The sequence below is a fragment of the Nesoenas mayeri genome, assembly GCF_963082525.1.
Source record: "Nesoenas mayeri genome assembly, chromosome: 2".
Lineage (NCBI taxonomy): Eukaryota > Metazoa > Chordata > Aves > Columbiformes > Columbidae > Nesoenas > Nesoenas mayeri.
This window is the reverse complement of record NC_137543.1, coordinates 36,106,539-36,124,312: the sequence shown is the minus strand read 5'-3', so window position 1 is coordinate 36,124,312 and position 17,774 is coordinate 36,106,539. Positions and strand designations below refer to the sequence as shown.

Below are 17,774 nucleotides of genomic sequence, written 5' to 3'. Positions count from 1 at the left end.
CCATGAGGGTGATCAGAGGGCTGGAATACCTCTCCTACAAAGACAGGATGAGTTAGGGTTGTTCAGCCTGGAGAAGAGAAGGCTCCAAGGAGACCATATAGCAGCCTTCCACTACCTAAAAGGGACCTACAAGGAAGCTGGAGAGGGACTTTTTACAAGGGCATGTAGTGGTAGGACAAGTGATAATGACTTTAAACTGAAAGAGGGTAGATTTAAATTAGATATAAGGAAGAAATTCTTTACTGTGAGGGTGGTGAGGCACTGGAACAGGCTGTCCAGAAAAGCTGTGGATGCTCCATCCCTGGAAGTGTTCAGGGACAGGTTGGATGGAGCTTTGAGCAACCTGATCTAGTGGAAAATGCCCCTGCCCATGGCAGAGGAGTTGGAACTAGGTGATCTTCAACATCCCTTCCAGTGAAAACCATTCTATGATTCCATGATTCTATGAAAGTGTCCAGAAATAAAGATTTTGTTTAACAGAGTATTTTATCATTTTTTTAGGTTTTAGATTTCATATAATCACAGAAAATATGTAATGTTTCAATTCTGGAAGAATTGGCTCGGAAACTGAACTTAAAAAATACACTATTTGCACAGGCCTAAAAAAGAAAACAAAAAGTAAAAAGTTTAGATCACACTATGTTTTTCTTTACATTTATGTGATACAGAAAAAAAAATCCACAGAAGCCAATAAAATGTCTTCAGATTGTCACAGGAAGAAATAAAATTAGAAAATGGCTTTCTGTCCTTATTGCCCAGTTTCAAGGAATATCCTGAAGACTCCTGAGTGGAAAACGGGAGCTGATTTGGGACACAATTATTTGCTAACTAGTTATTCAGTAAGCTTATCTGAGTCATACATTTTATGAGCCATCTTTATTTTTGATACTTTATTCCACTCAAAACAAACAATACCAACAATTCTAAAATATTGTAGTTATTACTACTGATTGGCTTATTTAATTTCCTCTCCAAAGTCCTTTGCCACTATGGTTCCATTGCACAGCCTTCCCAGATATTCTCCTGCCAGACACCCACACAACAGTTCTCCTAAAGGAGAACTATAAGGAGGAGAGAGTTAGACCAGATATAAGGAAGAAATTTTTTACCATGAGGGTGGTGAAACATGAGAACAGGTTGCCAAGAGGGGTGGTAGATGCCCCATCCCTGGAAATATTCAAGGCCAGGCTGGACAGGGCTCTGAGCAACCTGACCTAGTTGAAGATGCCCCTGCTCATTGAAGGGGGGTTGGACTGGATGAGCTTTGAAGGTCCCTTCTAACGCAAAGTATTCTATGAAAATAACTCCTACTGGAGAGGAAAGGGAATATGCCTATTATGGGGGACGATCAAGTTCTTATAATCTTTTTTTCATTTATCATTTTATCATTTATTTTCAATATCCAATATCACATAAAACCAAACAGGTTTTATATTTAGCCGCTATTCTACACAAGCACCACGTTAATGAATAATGCATTACTATTAATTAGAACATTACCTTGCAAATTGGTATTTACCAGTGTGCAAGAAGCATATCAGTGGATAATGTATTGTTATGGAGCGGGAGCTTCAAACATTCACAATAGTAGAGGGGAAAAGTCTGCAGAGAAAACATTTCACTGAAAGATGTGCAATGAGGAAGACATAATTTCAAATATGACAATAAAGAAAAACCTTCTCTTCCAAAATCCTAGAAAATACATGAGCTACTCAATGAAACACCCCTCACTTCAGGAAAGCCTATGACCAAATGAGTGAAAGTTTCAGGCGGTTGTTAGAAATTCAGATTGTTTGCTACAGCTGCTTCTCTTTAGGCTGACGGAGAAACCACCACAGGCAGCCTGTGGTTCAGCCGCCGTGCTGGGGAATGTGTCTGCAGGATGCTGCCCTGGGTGCTCCCCAAAGCCACCAACTCCGTCGCTGCCCCAGCTGTCCCCCGCCTTCCCACAAGGGCCAGCAGCCGCAGACAAGCTACAGGAGGAAGCTGATGCGGGATGAACCTGGCCCTGCCAGTGGTGGTGAGGGAGTTTTCTGTCAGAGCAGCCAAGAGGTTCTGATCCACATTACAGTCACAAAATCCTTGAACCCAGTGCCGGGAAGGCGGCAGCAGCACTCACCCACAGTGAAGGGAAATCACAGAATCTAGAATGTCCTGAGTTGGAATGGACCCACTAGGATCACCAAGTCCAACTCCTGTCCCTGCACAGGACAAAAGAAGGGTGTATTGGAAGACCTCCCTCCAGGAGACAGGCCATGCCGACAGGAAAACACAACTATCTGCTGGCTGACAAAAGCTAAGGGAGAGCCATGGCGGAAAACAGTCTCCAGTTCCAATTCAGGTTAACACTAACCCTTTTTTTGGCATTATATAACAGCATATTGATGTTATTAAGAGTATCCAGAAGCCTGTAATTCAGAATTCAATGTGTTCATGTACATTCACCAGACCTGTAAGCTATTACCACAGTACTAACAACATTCAGCTGGAGAGTCCCAGATGACTAAGAAAATGAAGTGCTATACACTTAAAAATCCATCAAAATGGGAAAATCCAAACATTTTTGTTCAGCTTTTTTCTTGTGACATAAGTAATCATTAAATGTTAAGACTCTAATCCAGTACTTTTGATTTATTCCTTGGAGAAAATATAGACTAATTACCTTGATATGTAACTCTTGGACCATTCAGTAATGTGCAATAAGAATACTTTAATCACACAATACCTGCAAAATCTGAATATATGTAGTAACAGGCAATCAGTGCAATACAACAATATCTTAAATTCAATGTGATACAGAATATTACTCCCAAAATGGAACAATAAATCTGTTCGTACAGATAACCACTGGTAGAAGAGGTGACATAGGGTTAACAAAATACAGGCAATCTCTAACCAAAACTGAAAAGTCTGTCTCCTTACAGTTATCTAAATTGTGATTACCACTCAAACTGGATTATATTAGTGCTCCTGCACACAGAGTAAATCATCACAGAGATCATCCTTTTATCAATGTGCACTGCTGAAACTCACCAGGGCAACATTTATAAAATGTTACAACAGGTAAGCCTGAAGCCACAGAGCTGGTATTCTCAGTGGGAGCAAATGGAAAAAATTGTACTCTCCAGCCCACTGGAGTCTAAATATGTGTAGAATGACACACCGGATGAAAACAGGAACAAGAAGTGTTACACAGAGAGCAGTCTTCAAACCAAATAGGGCATTACTTGTATTTTCCACCCAAGAATCAATGGAACTTTAAAAGAATAAGAATTAAGAATTAAAGGGCAAAAATGTATGTCAAAATGTTAAGCTATGGAAATAGATATACACTGATGGCTAAACATTTTTGCATCAAAAGTACTTTTGTCATCAAACTTAGATTAATAAAAGTGAGACCTGTGCCCAAACTGTTTTCACAGTGGAGAAGAAACCCTGTTTTATTTTTCCATAACTGGTTACGTAACAGGAGACATGTTTAATACACCACATGTATTCTCATTATTTCAGATTACTTAAATAAATTTGGTACAAAAATCTCAAGAGGATTTGTTATCTGTTTAAAAATAAAAAAGCTTTACAGATTGGATCCCACTCACATTCAATACCAGGTGTACCTCTGTTTTGGGCGGAATATGAATGTGCCTATAGCTAGTTGTGATTTATTAACTTTTCTGGAAAGTTTCTCTGAATCAAATGTTCATTCGATGCCAGACTTGAGAACCACAACACCGAGGCAGCAGTAACCTATCATGACTCTGGCCTCCATTTGCACAAAAGCATTAGTATTAATTAAATGCCTCCAGACCTTCCTTTCTCTGACTGTGCTTGCTGTAGAGCTAATTGCTTCTCTCCTCCAGCACACGCTTAACGTGCCTGCCCTGCTGCACAGCAGCCAACTTCGTGTTTTATAATGGCTTGAACAGCCTGCAGATAGTAACACTGATTGCTTCAGATCTTTCCGGGGTGCCTCATAAGACAGTTGAAACGTTTTATGCAGGCTAAGTGATCTTACAGTTTTTCTTCATCTGAATTTTTCATGTTAGGAAATGAGCTGAAATATAAATCTCAAAATCTCAGTGGCCTTTTTAAAGCAAGTACATCAATTAGAAAGATGAATAGAAAGGTCTTGATTGCAGCTGACATTATAACTGTGAAACATTAACATTTCCAGCTGAAGAGAAGGACTTAGTTAATGTAAAGATTAAGAAATACTAAAGAATCTAGGAGATACAAATGACAAATATGTTTATCAAAAAAACAGCCTGAACTGCTGACACTGACTTGTGCTCTATTATTACTTGCTTCACAATCCCTTGTAAGAGGATTACTGTCTATTTTGGCACTATGTATAACAAGAGTATACAGCACATCACCAAGAGGTTGTGCAAAGAGGCTGCCCTGTATCATCACACCCACACATATATTCTCCAAGTCAAATCTCCCACATCAGAAAACCACCAGCTGTCAGTTCCCTGAGCTCCACACCATTTTGTTATACAAAAAAACACAGGGAAAATCAAAAGAGTCAACAAGCCTTTTGCTTTTAATTCAACAGGAATGCAATATAGCCTAAACTAAGGGCAGAATCATTGTATTATTTTCCAGTCTTCTGCATACTAAAATAACCACACTGTTCCTCACACTGCATATCCTAATTCAGAAGAAAAGCAGCAGACAGCAATCCTAAGAGCATTCAGGGACTCTCTGACACAGTCACAACGGTTATGCTACCATGTCTTCTAATGCTATGCTACTAATTCTTCTAATATCTCCAGAGAGCCCACCAAACTGGCATTAATCCAGCACTAGAAGAGTTGCTTAGCCTAGCAGTTGTAGTCTGGACAAACCTTAATGTTTAGATCACAAAAAAAAAAAAACCAAAACAATCCGAGTACCTTATTAAAGTAGACAAGGGAAATTCACTACAGTTCTAATACACTACACCAGTTTTTTCCTGTCAAGTGCAATTCAAACAAAATGTAGCTGGCTCATAGTGTAGGGTACCTATCTGCTAAAATAAACCTGATGGCTATCAAACTCTTCTACCACGACCATTCAGCAGTCCTCTCACTGTCTGTACCAGTTACAACTTCTCCTACAGGAAAGTGGTCAACCTTCACCCAACAGTTCACATAAGACTTCAGTATGCCAACTTGCACAAAAAATGAGGTGTCCTTTCTCACATACCCTGAAACTGTGGCATATGATAGATCCTTTCTTCAGTCTTTGTAATACTTGAGATATGCATAAATATACAGTATAACTCTGTGAATTAGAATATGGGGGTTTCTTGAAAGCATTATACTGCATCAGACCCATGGTAAGCTCTTCTTTTTGTAGGATTTAAATTTGGACTGTGGAGATGCAGTCAGGATGAAGAGGGGAATAAGGATGAAGGGAAGTTCATAAACATCTCATAAACACCTGATCATAAACACCTCATTTTTACGTTATTCAAATACTTAAAATACTACTACTTACCCAAAATAACTGCTCTAATGACATCAGTGTAGGAACTCTTAAAAGTATATTAGTTCATATGTTCCTCTATTTTTCTCTGGTAAATTAAATAACTTACTGTAGGCTGAGAGGGCACATATGTACCCAAGGCTTCTGACCCACCAGATTTAAAAGCTTTTTTCAATCCCCTTCCCATTAGCTGACCTGGCAAATACTAGTCAATCAGTTTTACCTCATTTCTCACAGAAGGCTGATCTTTTAGTTATTACAAATGCATGGGTGCAGTAGCCTTACCTACTCTTTTTATTTTGCCTTTCAAGGCAAAATGCCTCCATATTTGTTGTCTGTGTCCTACTTGCTTCTGAGTGTCCAAAGCTGGAGCTTATTGAGTTTATGGGTTGTGAGATGGAGCTCCAACCTTAGACACTCATAACCCTTAAATTCGATAAGCACAATGTCCTAATTAAAAAAAAAAAAAATCAATTGCTCACAAATATCAAGTAAGACAATGAGCAAAATTAATGAAGAAAGGTCTTTTTTTTACACTTCTGCATATGCTCAGGCACAGAGGTACTCCTAAATGCAGAGAGTAGTCTTTTAGAAGTGCTCATCTTGCACCTCCCAGAGCTTTTGAAGAAGCCATTGAAGTGAAAAAAAAAGAATCAAGTAAAGCCTACTTTGCTTCTGCAGCCAAAGAAATTCACACCTGACAGGTATATTTTTGCCATTATGATCACTGTCCCATTAATATATTCAGTCACTGAGGTCAATGAATATACAGAGCTTCCACATACCAAGAGAGTACAAATTGCTACTTAGGAACTATAATTTAGAATATAGCTCTTCCTTGAAGTATCAATCCAGTCCTTAGCTCTGCCTTTGAAATTACATGGCATTACATTACACTGATGGAGTGCTGAGTTACAGCCTTTTTACTCTCTTTGTATAACAAGACCTTCAGGTATGGTAAAAAACACCTGCTTGTTTCCTACAACCCCAAAATCCCATTTCCTGCCCTCAGTCATTCTATTAGCAGAAGAAACAGTTTTCTGAAATTTCTCTTTTAGGCCAATTATGTAACTCACCCAATAAATTCCTGAGTTTGTGTGCATCAGTACTACCATACTGCAGACTCTAAAGCTCATGTGTTATCCTTATTGCCCCATGACCATAAAATTTTCCTAGGGATCCCCTCACTATTTCTGTCACTAGACAGCTGCATTAAATCAAGTTGATATGAACTGCCCATCACTGTTCAGAGAAACTACAGACTCTATGATTATGTAGTGGTCTTCTGCAAATTTTTTACCATTTGAAATGGGAGGGTTATTACTGAAGCTATTTGCACTCCAGAAGGTTATACTCTCTATAAAACCTCTTCTTCACCCACTGGGATGAAGTAACAAATGGAAAAGTAAATTCAGATTAAAAATGACAAAGTGGCAAACTATTTTATTAGTAATTATTAAACTCCAGCTACTGAACTGGCGGGGATCAATGAACAATGTTGGGGAAAAAGCAGGAAATGCTGAGCTGGTGGGAAGAAAAGCGCGGGCAGAAGCAAAGTTCCTCTGTTCTCTCCATCTCCCAAACTCCACAGCCTTGCCAAGGGCTTTCCTGGGCTCCACAGACACTTAGAGCAGCACCCTCAGCCCTTCCCATGGGCTCCATCTGGAACTGGCCCCAGAAGGAGCTCCCTGGCCCAGAGCCCCTTCTTGGTCTGCCCTCACCACCTCCAACCACACTGAAGAGTCACTGCCAGTTCCATGCTGCTGGCACTAAACCTCCCCTTCTTCAGCTTTTCTGGTTCTTCTTCAGCTGAAAAATACCACCTAACCAGCATCCTCAGGGGCTTTTGCTCTTGATTTCATGTGGTTTTGAACTGTGAGCCTACAGGCCTGTTCCTTTGGGACCTTTGGTGGAAAAGGTAGTGGGTTTGGTTTTCTCATGCCTAGCAAAATCTACTGAGTCAACTGCTCAGCTGAATACAGCAATTCTCTTTAAGCACAGGAAAGGGTTAACACACAGCAACATCAGATAATATCTTACAGAGTATTTCCTTCAGATGTTTTTATATTCAAATGAGGTATGCTTCACAGGTTTTGTTTGAATAATTACAGGTTAGCAGCCAGCACAGCAGGCTCACAACTATTTCACTATCTACTTTGTTTTATCTACAAAAATGCATTTCTTAAAATGCTTTCTGGGGAGGTCTAGTATTTTGATTTTAATCTAACTAGTGATTGAAAAAAAGGGAGAAGTGAGAAATAAGGTGTTATTAGGAGCTCATGACTTCAGGAGCCCACTGGCCACCACCTTTGAGTGCCTACATGACACCTGAAGTAAAGCACTGTGAACAAATCTGTGACAAGCACTGGGGTAAACTACAACTTGAGGACATAACATCAAATACCATGCCCTAGCTAGCAAAGCATCTATCGGAAGTTACACTCAGCTAATACATAGACTATCTGAAATATTCTGACTCTAGAGGACAGCTTAATTAATCTAGAAATGAAAGGATACAACCACAGGAGAATCCATTGAGGAGTTACTTCATATCACTTAGAAGAAGCTGACTGAAAACAGACAGATAAATATGGAAGGTCGTTGCTAATTTACAAAAGCTTACTAAATTCAAACAACTGAAGAGCTGGTAGCTGGTTTCAGAGCAGCACTGAATTTTAAGAAAATCTGGAGACTTTCATTCCAATCCTGTAAGCAACAATGATAAAAGTTGCAGAGGGTAACTATCAGACTGATGTCCTACTATGCATGATGCAAGGCAAACAAACTGTTAATATGAATATGTGCAAGGAAAAAAATGCAAGCAACCAAAAAATATCCCAGGAAACTAATGAAAAGAAAGTAGGCTGCTGAAAAAAAACTGTACTGAAAATGGAATAGAAAATCAAAGAGGAACAGCATAGGAGCATACAATTAGTGAACATGTACTATTGTTTATAAGTATTTTGCATGATACAGTTCACATTTATTTTCTTTGAAAAATTTTTGTTTCCACTTGCTCAAATTACAAGTAAAAATATACATGTTTTTTTCTGACTGCATCTCCTCCAAACTCACCATAAAATGTAATTCATACCAAAGCGCAATGTTTTTCACTGGTGTCATTTGTCTTTGCTGGCAAGTAAGCTGTTTACCTACAGAAGAATTAGTGCTTTCAGAGTAGACTATAGGGTCTAATGGCAGCATAAAACAGCACTTGAGTTTCTGTGTTCACATTTCCTGATTTCTCAGGTAAGAACAAATTCACCATGGCAGAAGAGAAGGATGGAGGAAAGGGAAGAGGAAAGACCTGGGTTCAGTAGCTCTCCTGTTAGCGCCATGCAGCATGTCTAAATTCCTGGCCTTGTGACAGCAGAACAGATGCCCGAACTCCCAACTGTTCAGGACACAGCCCATACTTCTCCATGCTGCCAGACTCTAACATATTCTTTCCCATCAAGGGGAATGCTCTATTTTTTTCACGGCTCTTGGAAGGAGTTTGGGGACAGATCTGGCTGACTCAAGTGAAATTATCTTGCATGCAACCGCAGAGTCATCTCCTGTCACAGACTTTGCTTGCTCCAGCCCATGTGCCCAGATAGTCCAATCCAGCCATACTGCTTGAATGCATGGACACCAGGACTCAGAAGGCCAACAGAGTTAGAATCATAGAATCATTTTCATTGGAAAAGACCTTTTAAGATCACGTCCAACCGTTAACCTAATATTGCCAAGTCCACCTCTAAACCATGTCCCTAAGAACCTCATATACATGTCTTTTAAACACCTTCAGGGATGATAACTCAACCACTTCCCTGGGCAGCATGTTCCAATGCTGGAAAACCCTTCCAGTGAAGAAGGTTTTCCAAATATCCAATCTGAACCTCCCTCGGTGAAAGTTGAGGCCATTTCCCTTCATCCTATCGCTTGTTACTTGGGAGAAGAGATCAACACCTTCCATGCTAGCCGTCTCCTTCTTGTGCAAAGCCCTCACTCCTTGAGGTTTCCTGGGTAAAAATTTCCCTCTTCCATCTGTGCTGCTTCAGCACCTTCAGCTCACAACCCTAGTGACTCCCAGCATCCCCGGTAGCTGCTGAGGGGAGTTGTGGAGGCACCCTTGGACTGGGAGCTGAAGCTCTGGTGACAATTCACAGGAAGGCAAGTGATGGGCTTACGCTGCCCTCAGAGTCCATGTGGCACCGTCTGATCCATCAGCAGCGTGAGACAGAGTTACCACTTAATTTGACCCCTACAGTCAACAGAGGCAACAACTGCCAGAGGGGATCAGTTAAAGTATGTGCCATTTTTGCTTGCTAAGTTTTAAACTATTTTCAAAAGAAATAGGAAGGGCATGTAAAATCAACAAAAAAAGAAAATCTGAGTTAATGCTTCCCAAGTAATAAAGATTTTAAAGGTGCTATCAGAATGAAGAACACTTAAAATAGGATTAAAAAGAGAGTGTGAGACTGAAGAGCCTAATATGGTTGATTTACTTTTTTGCTTTTTTAAAATCCATGGATGAAATCCATTCAACTACTTTAAAAATCAGAACTTTTAGATGCTGGCCTTCTGGAGGAAACAGCAGGTCAAGCCTCGTTTACAGAACTGCCAGTGTTTCCTGCACAGCTGAGACAGAAACCTGTATCTTTGAACAATGGTAGAGAGAAATCCAGTCTCCTCTCCTTTGACTGCAAAAGCACTTTCACCGCTGAATGAGAGTTAAGGGAAAACGCAGGAAACACAAAGCATCTCTAATCCACTTGCAACAGTAGTTAGGGTGACTCTTTACAAAACAGTCAATGTAGCCAGCAGACAGCTAAAGTTTCCAGCCCCAGGGTAATCAGACACTAGATCCCAAGCCTTCAGTTCCTGGGAAAAGGTACAAACAAGCTATTACTTAAAGGCCACTTTCAAGTCTAAGTTTCCATGTTTCTCCAGGGACTGCAGCAGGCTCAGATGCTTGTCTGCTCAAACCAGCCCTGCAGCAGAGCTCGTCCGAGAATAAAGTAGTTGCAACCCAAGAAAACACCATTCCCAAGCTGGAGCAGGTGTAAAGGACACTTTCAGTCTGAGAAACAAAATGCTCAGCATTTCAACAAATGCTAAGCAAGGAAAACAACTGGGCCTGGGACTTCAGTGAGTTTCAGGCTCCTGGATCCCACCCAATTTTTCTCCTTTAATATAAAAAGAAAGAGACAATCAGGGAAGTATGCACATAAGCCTCTTCATGCTCCCAAGAAGGGCAAAGCACATTTTGCCAGTCACTTCAAGCGACACTTGGTCAATACAGCTACTTGTGGATGATGGCATAGCTCATGGCAAGGACACAATGGGAGAGATCCAGGAAGCATCCCTTAGGGACAAAGCACTGGCAGGGCAAGTGAAGGAATATCACTCATGACATTAAATCCCAAAGGCTGTCCCTACCTTTCATTGAATTCATTGTGCACACACTGCTTACACGGACACAGAACCCACCTTCTCTAAATGCCTAAGAAAATGATATCTAGGATTACAGTATGAAAAAAAAAAATAATCAGTACAATCCACCTATAGAGCAGGAGACTAAAGTGGAGAAAAAAAGTAAAATTTATCTTTCTATTTCCTCAGTTATAGTAAAGGGCAATAAAAATGCATAGTGCTGCTTTAAACTAGGAACCATGCCTGCTGCCTGATCAGCATTTTGATAAAAAAGATGTTACAGAAATGGCAGAGAAGCACAATTCTGGACCCTCTGTCTGCAAAATGACCTGTGTGGAAAAACAGCACAATCCACATACAAAAGCAGACCCGCAGCCATTTCACCTGCACCCCAAAATGCTCTCTTCGCCCAGCTGAGCGCAGAGTGCTGGCAGCCTGCAGCTAGCTCTGCCCAGCTGAGTGTGCAAACAAAGCAAGCACGTGTTTGTACAAAAGACTGCTGATGAGCCAAGTCTTAGTGTATAGCCTATGGATAAACAAAGATGTGGCTTTCACTCACATAAACTAAAACCCTGTATTTGAGGCATAAGTTCAGCACGCTGCTCTTTTACAAGGGAAATACAGCGAGAAATAAAAAATGCTGGTGAACGTTTTTGCCAATTTCAGCTTCAATGCCCTTTTGCTTCAATTTTTGATTCATAAAATCCTGCCTCCTCACAGGCATGTTTTAAAAATAAATGTACTAAGTCTGTAGGGTTTACCAACTATAGGGATCATCACTGAGAAAACCCTGCAGGAAACTAGCCTTTCTGGATATCAGGTAGCAGGAAGCATATTCAATGTAAATGACAAGCGGTCATAGGCGGAATTGACAACAATAAAATGAAATGCTGGTCAGCTGTTTCCCTACTTCAAGATGGTCCCTCCTGTTCAGCTAAAAAGTTGTTCCTGCCTTGAAAAAATCTCAGTAATTTTGCAGCATCCATACAGAGGACCCAATGCCCTTGGAGCTCCAGCTCCTGTCCTCCAGCAGCATCTGTAGCCCCAGAAGTGGTCAGACCAAAATGAATCAATCAAAGCGGCACAAAAATCCAGTGCTTCCCCTGCCAACAACCAGACAATGCTGGGTTTGGAGGCCTGGCTCATTCAGTAGCTGGACCCTGCCCTGCGACCCAGCGGGCAAAGGTGGTGGGTTTCTGATGAGGCATGTGAAGCTCCTCCTCCTGCCCTCTTCTTCCAAGTGGGACATGGATATAGAGGTGCATTTAACTAGAAATAGAATAAATACAATTGACATATATACATATATGCATGCTTTGGGAAAGTCTGTAAAAGATGTGAGGGGTACACAGAGCATCCAGCTGTAAAACATTAGTAAGAAGGTGATTTCCAAGCAGAATATAATCACAGGGAAATGGCTTACCTAATGCTGGAAACAGCAACCCACAAATCATCCTCACGAAAACAAAGCCAGAGTCCAAAATGTTTTTTGAAACTAGTCTAAATATTTATTCTTTTTCCAGGTTAGGAAAGGATTTTACTTCCCTGGCTCTCAAGCCACTATCTGTACCAACCCCATTTACACAGGTTTATCCAATTTTTCAGCTCTTATCAAACCTTTACCTTTGCATTTTGTAATTACGGTTTGTTCCCAAAACTACGGAGTCTGCAGGAAATTAAACTGACTTAGACCTTTTTCTTATATCATAACTTAGCCAGCCTATAGCACTCTAGAAACTGAAATAAAACATCTTTAGCACAATGACTAAATTTATCCACTAGTCATTTTTGGAGATACTGGTGAAAGCCATTCCTGAATGCCAAAACATTTTCATTAATGCAATATTTCTGCAAAACTTAATGTTGCCTTTCTATGCATGAATTTTCAAAGTAAATACTGTTTTTATTACAATATTCACTTGCAAAAGAAGCAGAATATTTTAAAATTATTCAGGTACTGTAATGCCATTAATAAAACTTCCCTTTCCAAGTGCCACAGTTAATTTTAAGGAATCACTTTTAATCACCATTCAAGACAAACTCTTGAATCCCTACAAAAAAACCACAGATTTAAAAAAAAAGACATGCTGTGTTTTAACTGCTGGAATTTAAGAAGTAGCAGAAACATCACCAAGACTGCAAAGCAATATTCACAAAGTCCAATTTGACCCCCATTTAAATTGTAATTAATTTAATTAATTAATTAAAAGGAGAACCTGCATACATCGGGCAGCTGATGACACATATGCTACCACACAGCTGAGCACAGAAGGGAGAGACTTTAGGAGAGGTCAAAGACAACTTAGTGATCACCCATTTTTACAGAAAAGTGTGTAACTTCCATTTTGGATTATCTGTGATTAAGGGAGATGGTTCTTGTATTTCCTGGGCACCTGTTACAATCACAACTTGTCTCCAAGCCTGATGTCATACATTTTCTCAAAGTTAGCATCAGGATATCAAAGCACCGCCAGGTTTAAAGGGCAGAAGGACGTGGAGGGGGTGCTGCCTTCACAAGGAAGAAACATCCCACAGAAGAGTGAGCTCGCACATTGCTATGCAGGCAACCCAAACACACATTCCTGCTTGGCACCTTTGTCTTACTAAAAATGACATACCACCTTGTAATCTGGCGCCGTGCCACTCTGACAGATGGACTTAAGTGTAGGCAGCCAAGAGACTATGTATCAGCATCAAATATGTTTTTTGAGAGCAGGACTTCCAGTCAGGAATGTTAAAACAGCTGTCCACATTGAGCTCGCATGCCTACTCTTAAGAGGATATGCTCTTGCCACTCAAGCCCTGAGCTGGATTAACTTGGAAAATAAATAAAATAGCTTCCACAGCCACATAAGGTGAGTTTTTGCAGAATCAGGATTAGTGATATTCAGGGGGCTTTACTGACCTACGATTAGTGGGCACACTCGCAGGGCTGAAAAGCTCCTCAGTTCTGCAGCTCAGTGAAACTTTCATCATGTGCGTGCTTGTAAACAAATGTTTCTCATCTAAACACATCTTTTTATATGTTACCTTTCTTTGGGAAAAAAAAAAAAGAGAACCCAATACTAGCAGGATAACAAACAAACATGTTAGTGACCTTTAACTGTGTGTTAGAGCGCACCTTTTAAATTAACTCTCCTCTCTCAGACACACGTATCTGTGTGACTGGGATCTGTTTCACTGGGCTTTCTTCTCTTTTCAAAACTTCAACTCCCATGGCCCACTCCAAGATTTTTTCTTAGCTCAAGCCTACATGCATGCATACATTTTCCATTTTGACATCGTTTACATAGCTTGCCCTAGGAATAAAATCATATTACCTTGAGAAACTGGCACTGTCTAGTACAAGATGTAGGGTGGCTGGCCTGCAGAGCCATGCCCTGGCCGGCTCTACCCCATCCCTGTGCCCAGCTGGGCTGCCTGCTGCCCACAAATCCTTCTCCTCGAGGACATGAAGCATTCCAAAACACTGAGAAGCTCTAAAAAACCACGTTTTCTCACATCAATGTGCCAAACAATGTTCTTTTTCTTTTTTTTCCGCAGAACTCAGATTTTACTCCTGCCTGTTAAAAACTCATCAGCCTAAGTCTAATGCAAGGTAAATATTCAAATCTGAACAGGGTAAAAGTTTCCTCAGGACTTCACACTATTTAAAAAAAGGTAATACCAAGATTTCCAACGGTAAGCAATATTGCTTCTAGTGCTGAGTAGCTTAAAGACTGAAAGGAGGTGATGATACATTTTATTTGATGTTTAAACATGCTTTGTGTTCATTTTAATTCTTCTGCCTATAGAATCAGACTTCAGGTATAAATATTTCATGTACACTGGAGTTGGGTACCTCATCTTTACTCTTCTTAATCACTACATATGAACTTCAACTCTACAAGGATATTCCCAGTATAGATCAAAGGCGCCTTCAGTGCCTGGTGACAGGGTCACATACAGTGTTCCAACAGCTGCTGGTGTCTTTTACCTTTGTTAATTTCAAGGCTAATCTTTGATGCAATTAAAAGTTACCTGAGTCATTTTATTACAATTTCCCGTGCTAGAAGCATTTCAGTGGCAGGCATAATTTCTCCTGCACAGTTAGGACTTCTGACCACTGACCTTGCTTCCCCCTTTGGTGAAGACTTTATTTCTCCTCTTGCACTGCTCATCTTCTTTACCCTTCATTCCTCACCCTCACCTCAGGCATCTCCACCTCCTTTTATTCCTTGTTTTTGAGGACCGTATGAAATCATGTTAGCAAAAGTTTCACCTCCCTTCTGTCACTCCTAACTACACTTATTAAGCTCAGACAACAAGAAGCTTGGATTTTTCATGCTACAAATAAAGTTGATTCTCCATTAAACAAAACTTCCATACCAATTAACCTTTCTCAGAGAGGAGGAAAAGAAGGAAAATGCTTTCTCAAATATTTAATCAGGCAGATTAGCAGTGCTGTGGAAACAATAGAAAAAAAATGTATACAATACCTCTCCCTCCTTCCGAAAACCAACAGTGCCTCAGGCTTTCTCAAGACACTGCACATACACTGTGCATGCCTTTAAAACAGTTCAGGGGACAGCCAAATCGCTGAAGAACAGGTCAATGGGAATAAAAATACCGATCCGGATGAGTACTTTTTCTTAATAAAGTAATTACACACACACACCCTACGTGTATTCCTTTCATGCATGTTTTACACAGAATGGTTACCTCTATGGTTATCATAAAGCCAAAGTAAATTGAACTGCAAATGGTAATGCTGAGCATCCAAAACCCCATGGCAGCACTCTCAGCCCCGTAAGTGCCTCTCATTTGAAAAGAATTTGAAGGAGTATGCGAGGTTTATTTCTTACAGAATCATGTAAGGTACTAATGCAAATTCAGAGAACAGTCAGTCTTCTTACACATTACGGTATGGTGTTCACTATCATGTTGAAACTCCTGAAAAGTTTAGTACTCAGTTATCTGAGAAACTCCTTTCTCCTGTCATAAGAATGACCAACAGGAGGACCAGTCTGTACCTGCCAAAAGCCAAATGCCAGATCAGACTCTCGTTTTGTTGTGTCCCTTAACTGAGCTCTTAACTCTGAAGGTTTTAACTTGCTGTTTTATCAATGTTTTTTTAACCCATTCTGAGTTGCCAGATGATTTACTGACACCAGTCAGAATTCATTGCTAGTTAAAGACAAATGAACACTGGAAAAGTAAAATGAAGCATGCAAAAATGTCTCAAAGTACTCATAAAACATTAACATCATAGACAGAGACTTTAGGCTAATGAGATGCTGAACAAAACTTAGAAATATATAGCTTCTGTATTAGCAAAAAGAAACTTGAAGAGGCATGGCAAACTTTAACATTGCTTTCTGAAAAAGTCACCAGCTAAAGCCAAGTGCTGAAAAGTATTAGAGAAGCTGACCTCTGCTGTCCCATTGCCTGGGTGGGAGGATGTGAGAGTAGCCACTTGTACGCACACTGCCTTAGCTTCACCTGTTACTGCTGTCCACCACTCCACAAGAAAGAGCAAAAACATTTTAAAACAGGAAAGCATGGCAATTTTACTTCAGAAGTTCACTTCAGAAGGAAAGGTTATCACAGGTGTTGTTCAGAAAGAAAAGGGCCCATGTACCTGTAACCGGTCCCTCAAACAGATTTGGCATTCAGTCAAAGCACCCTGGTACTTAGATGCCTTACCTAGATAAAGCGAGGCGTTTTCTTTCTTGACATTGTCATCTAGGTACGTTGGTCCCAAAGTATAGATGGGGGTTGAGCCCATGCCAATAAGGATTTGGGCACAAATGAATAAAGCTACATAGAGAGAGTGGTCGTTTCCACTAGAGTCCTTGACACAGGCTGGCGAGTCCCACTGCTCTTTGGTGGTGCCATTGCCAGTCATGCACAAGCCTTCATTACTGACGGAGGAGTTCAATTCCTGGATCTGGTACGGCGGAGAGATGAAGTGAGGTAAGGAGAAGAGTGCAGCCCCCAAGGCAATGAAAAACCCCCCTACAGCCAGCCAGAGCGGCCTCCGTCCACGTCCCCCAAAGTAGCTGATGAAGACCACCACCACCAGGCTCCCAATGTCGAAGCAGCTGACCAGCAGCCCCGACTCGGAGCTCTTAAGGCTGTATCTCCGCTCGATGGTGGTGATGACGCTGCTCAGGTAGCCAGAGACCATGAGAGACTGGATGAAGGTCAGGAAGCACATGCACACCAAGAAGAAGCGTGAGTCCGCCAGCACTGCCCGCAGGCACGCTCTGCCCGGGGGGCCCGCCAGCAGCAGCGCTGGCGGCCGCAGCGGCAGCGGGGTGCCCGGGGACACCCCTCGGCTGGGCGCCGCCGACTGGCCGCCCTCCGTCCTCCGGGGGAAGCTCCCGCTGCCGGCGGCGGGGGGCCGGGCAGCCCCGGCGGCGCCTCCGCTCCGCCCGTCATCGGCAGCCGGTCCCGCGGCGGGGCTCGCCGTAGCGCCGCCGCCCCCCCCGGCCGCCAGGGGGGAGCCGAGCGCGGCCCCGCGGCTGCCCGGCGCCGCCCCGCCGAGCGCGGGCAGGCTGCGGCACCGCGGCGCCTCCGCCCGGCCCCCCGCCGCCGCAGCCGGCCGCTCCGCCCCGGGGCGCCGCTGCGCTGGGGTCCCCGCCGAGGCCATGCTGGGTCCGGCCGCGGCCTCAGAGGAGCCCGGCCGGCTCCATCGCCGCCGTGCGTCGAGCGCGCTGAGGGGCCCGGCGGGAGCGCAGCATAGCGGGGAGGGGAGGAGGGAGGGGAGAGGGGTGGCCCTAGCCGCGGCCGCCGGCCGCCCCGCCGCACGTGTCAGCCAAAGTCCTTTGTGGCTCCATCCTCCCTCAGTGTCGCTGAAGGGGACGCCCGCCCGCCGGGGCGTCCCCGCTGCCGGCGGCTCT

General features: G+C 42.3%; 1 protein-coding gene across 1 annotated transcript in view; it reads right to left on the bottom strand.

The window, feature by feature from the left end:
* Positions 1-17,524, bottom strand: part of SLCO5A1 (solute carrier organic anion transporter family member 5A1) — a gene marked incomplete at both ends in the record, with an annotated part of 69,053 nt that extends 51,529 nt beyond the window's left edge. The window contains one exon of the mRNA XM_080339959.1: positions 16,576-17,524. Within this exon, the coding sequence (XP_080196085.1) occupies positions 16,576-17,524 (949 nt within the window). The remainder of the gene's footprint in view (positions 1-16,575) is intronic.
* Between the last annotated feature and the right edge of the window lie 250 nt (positions 17,525-17,774).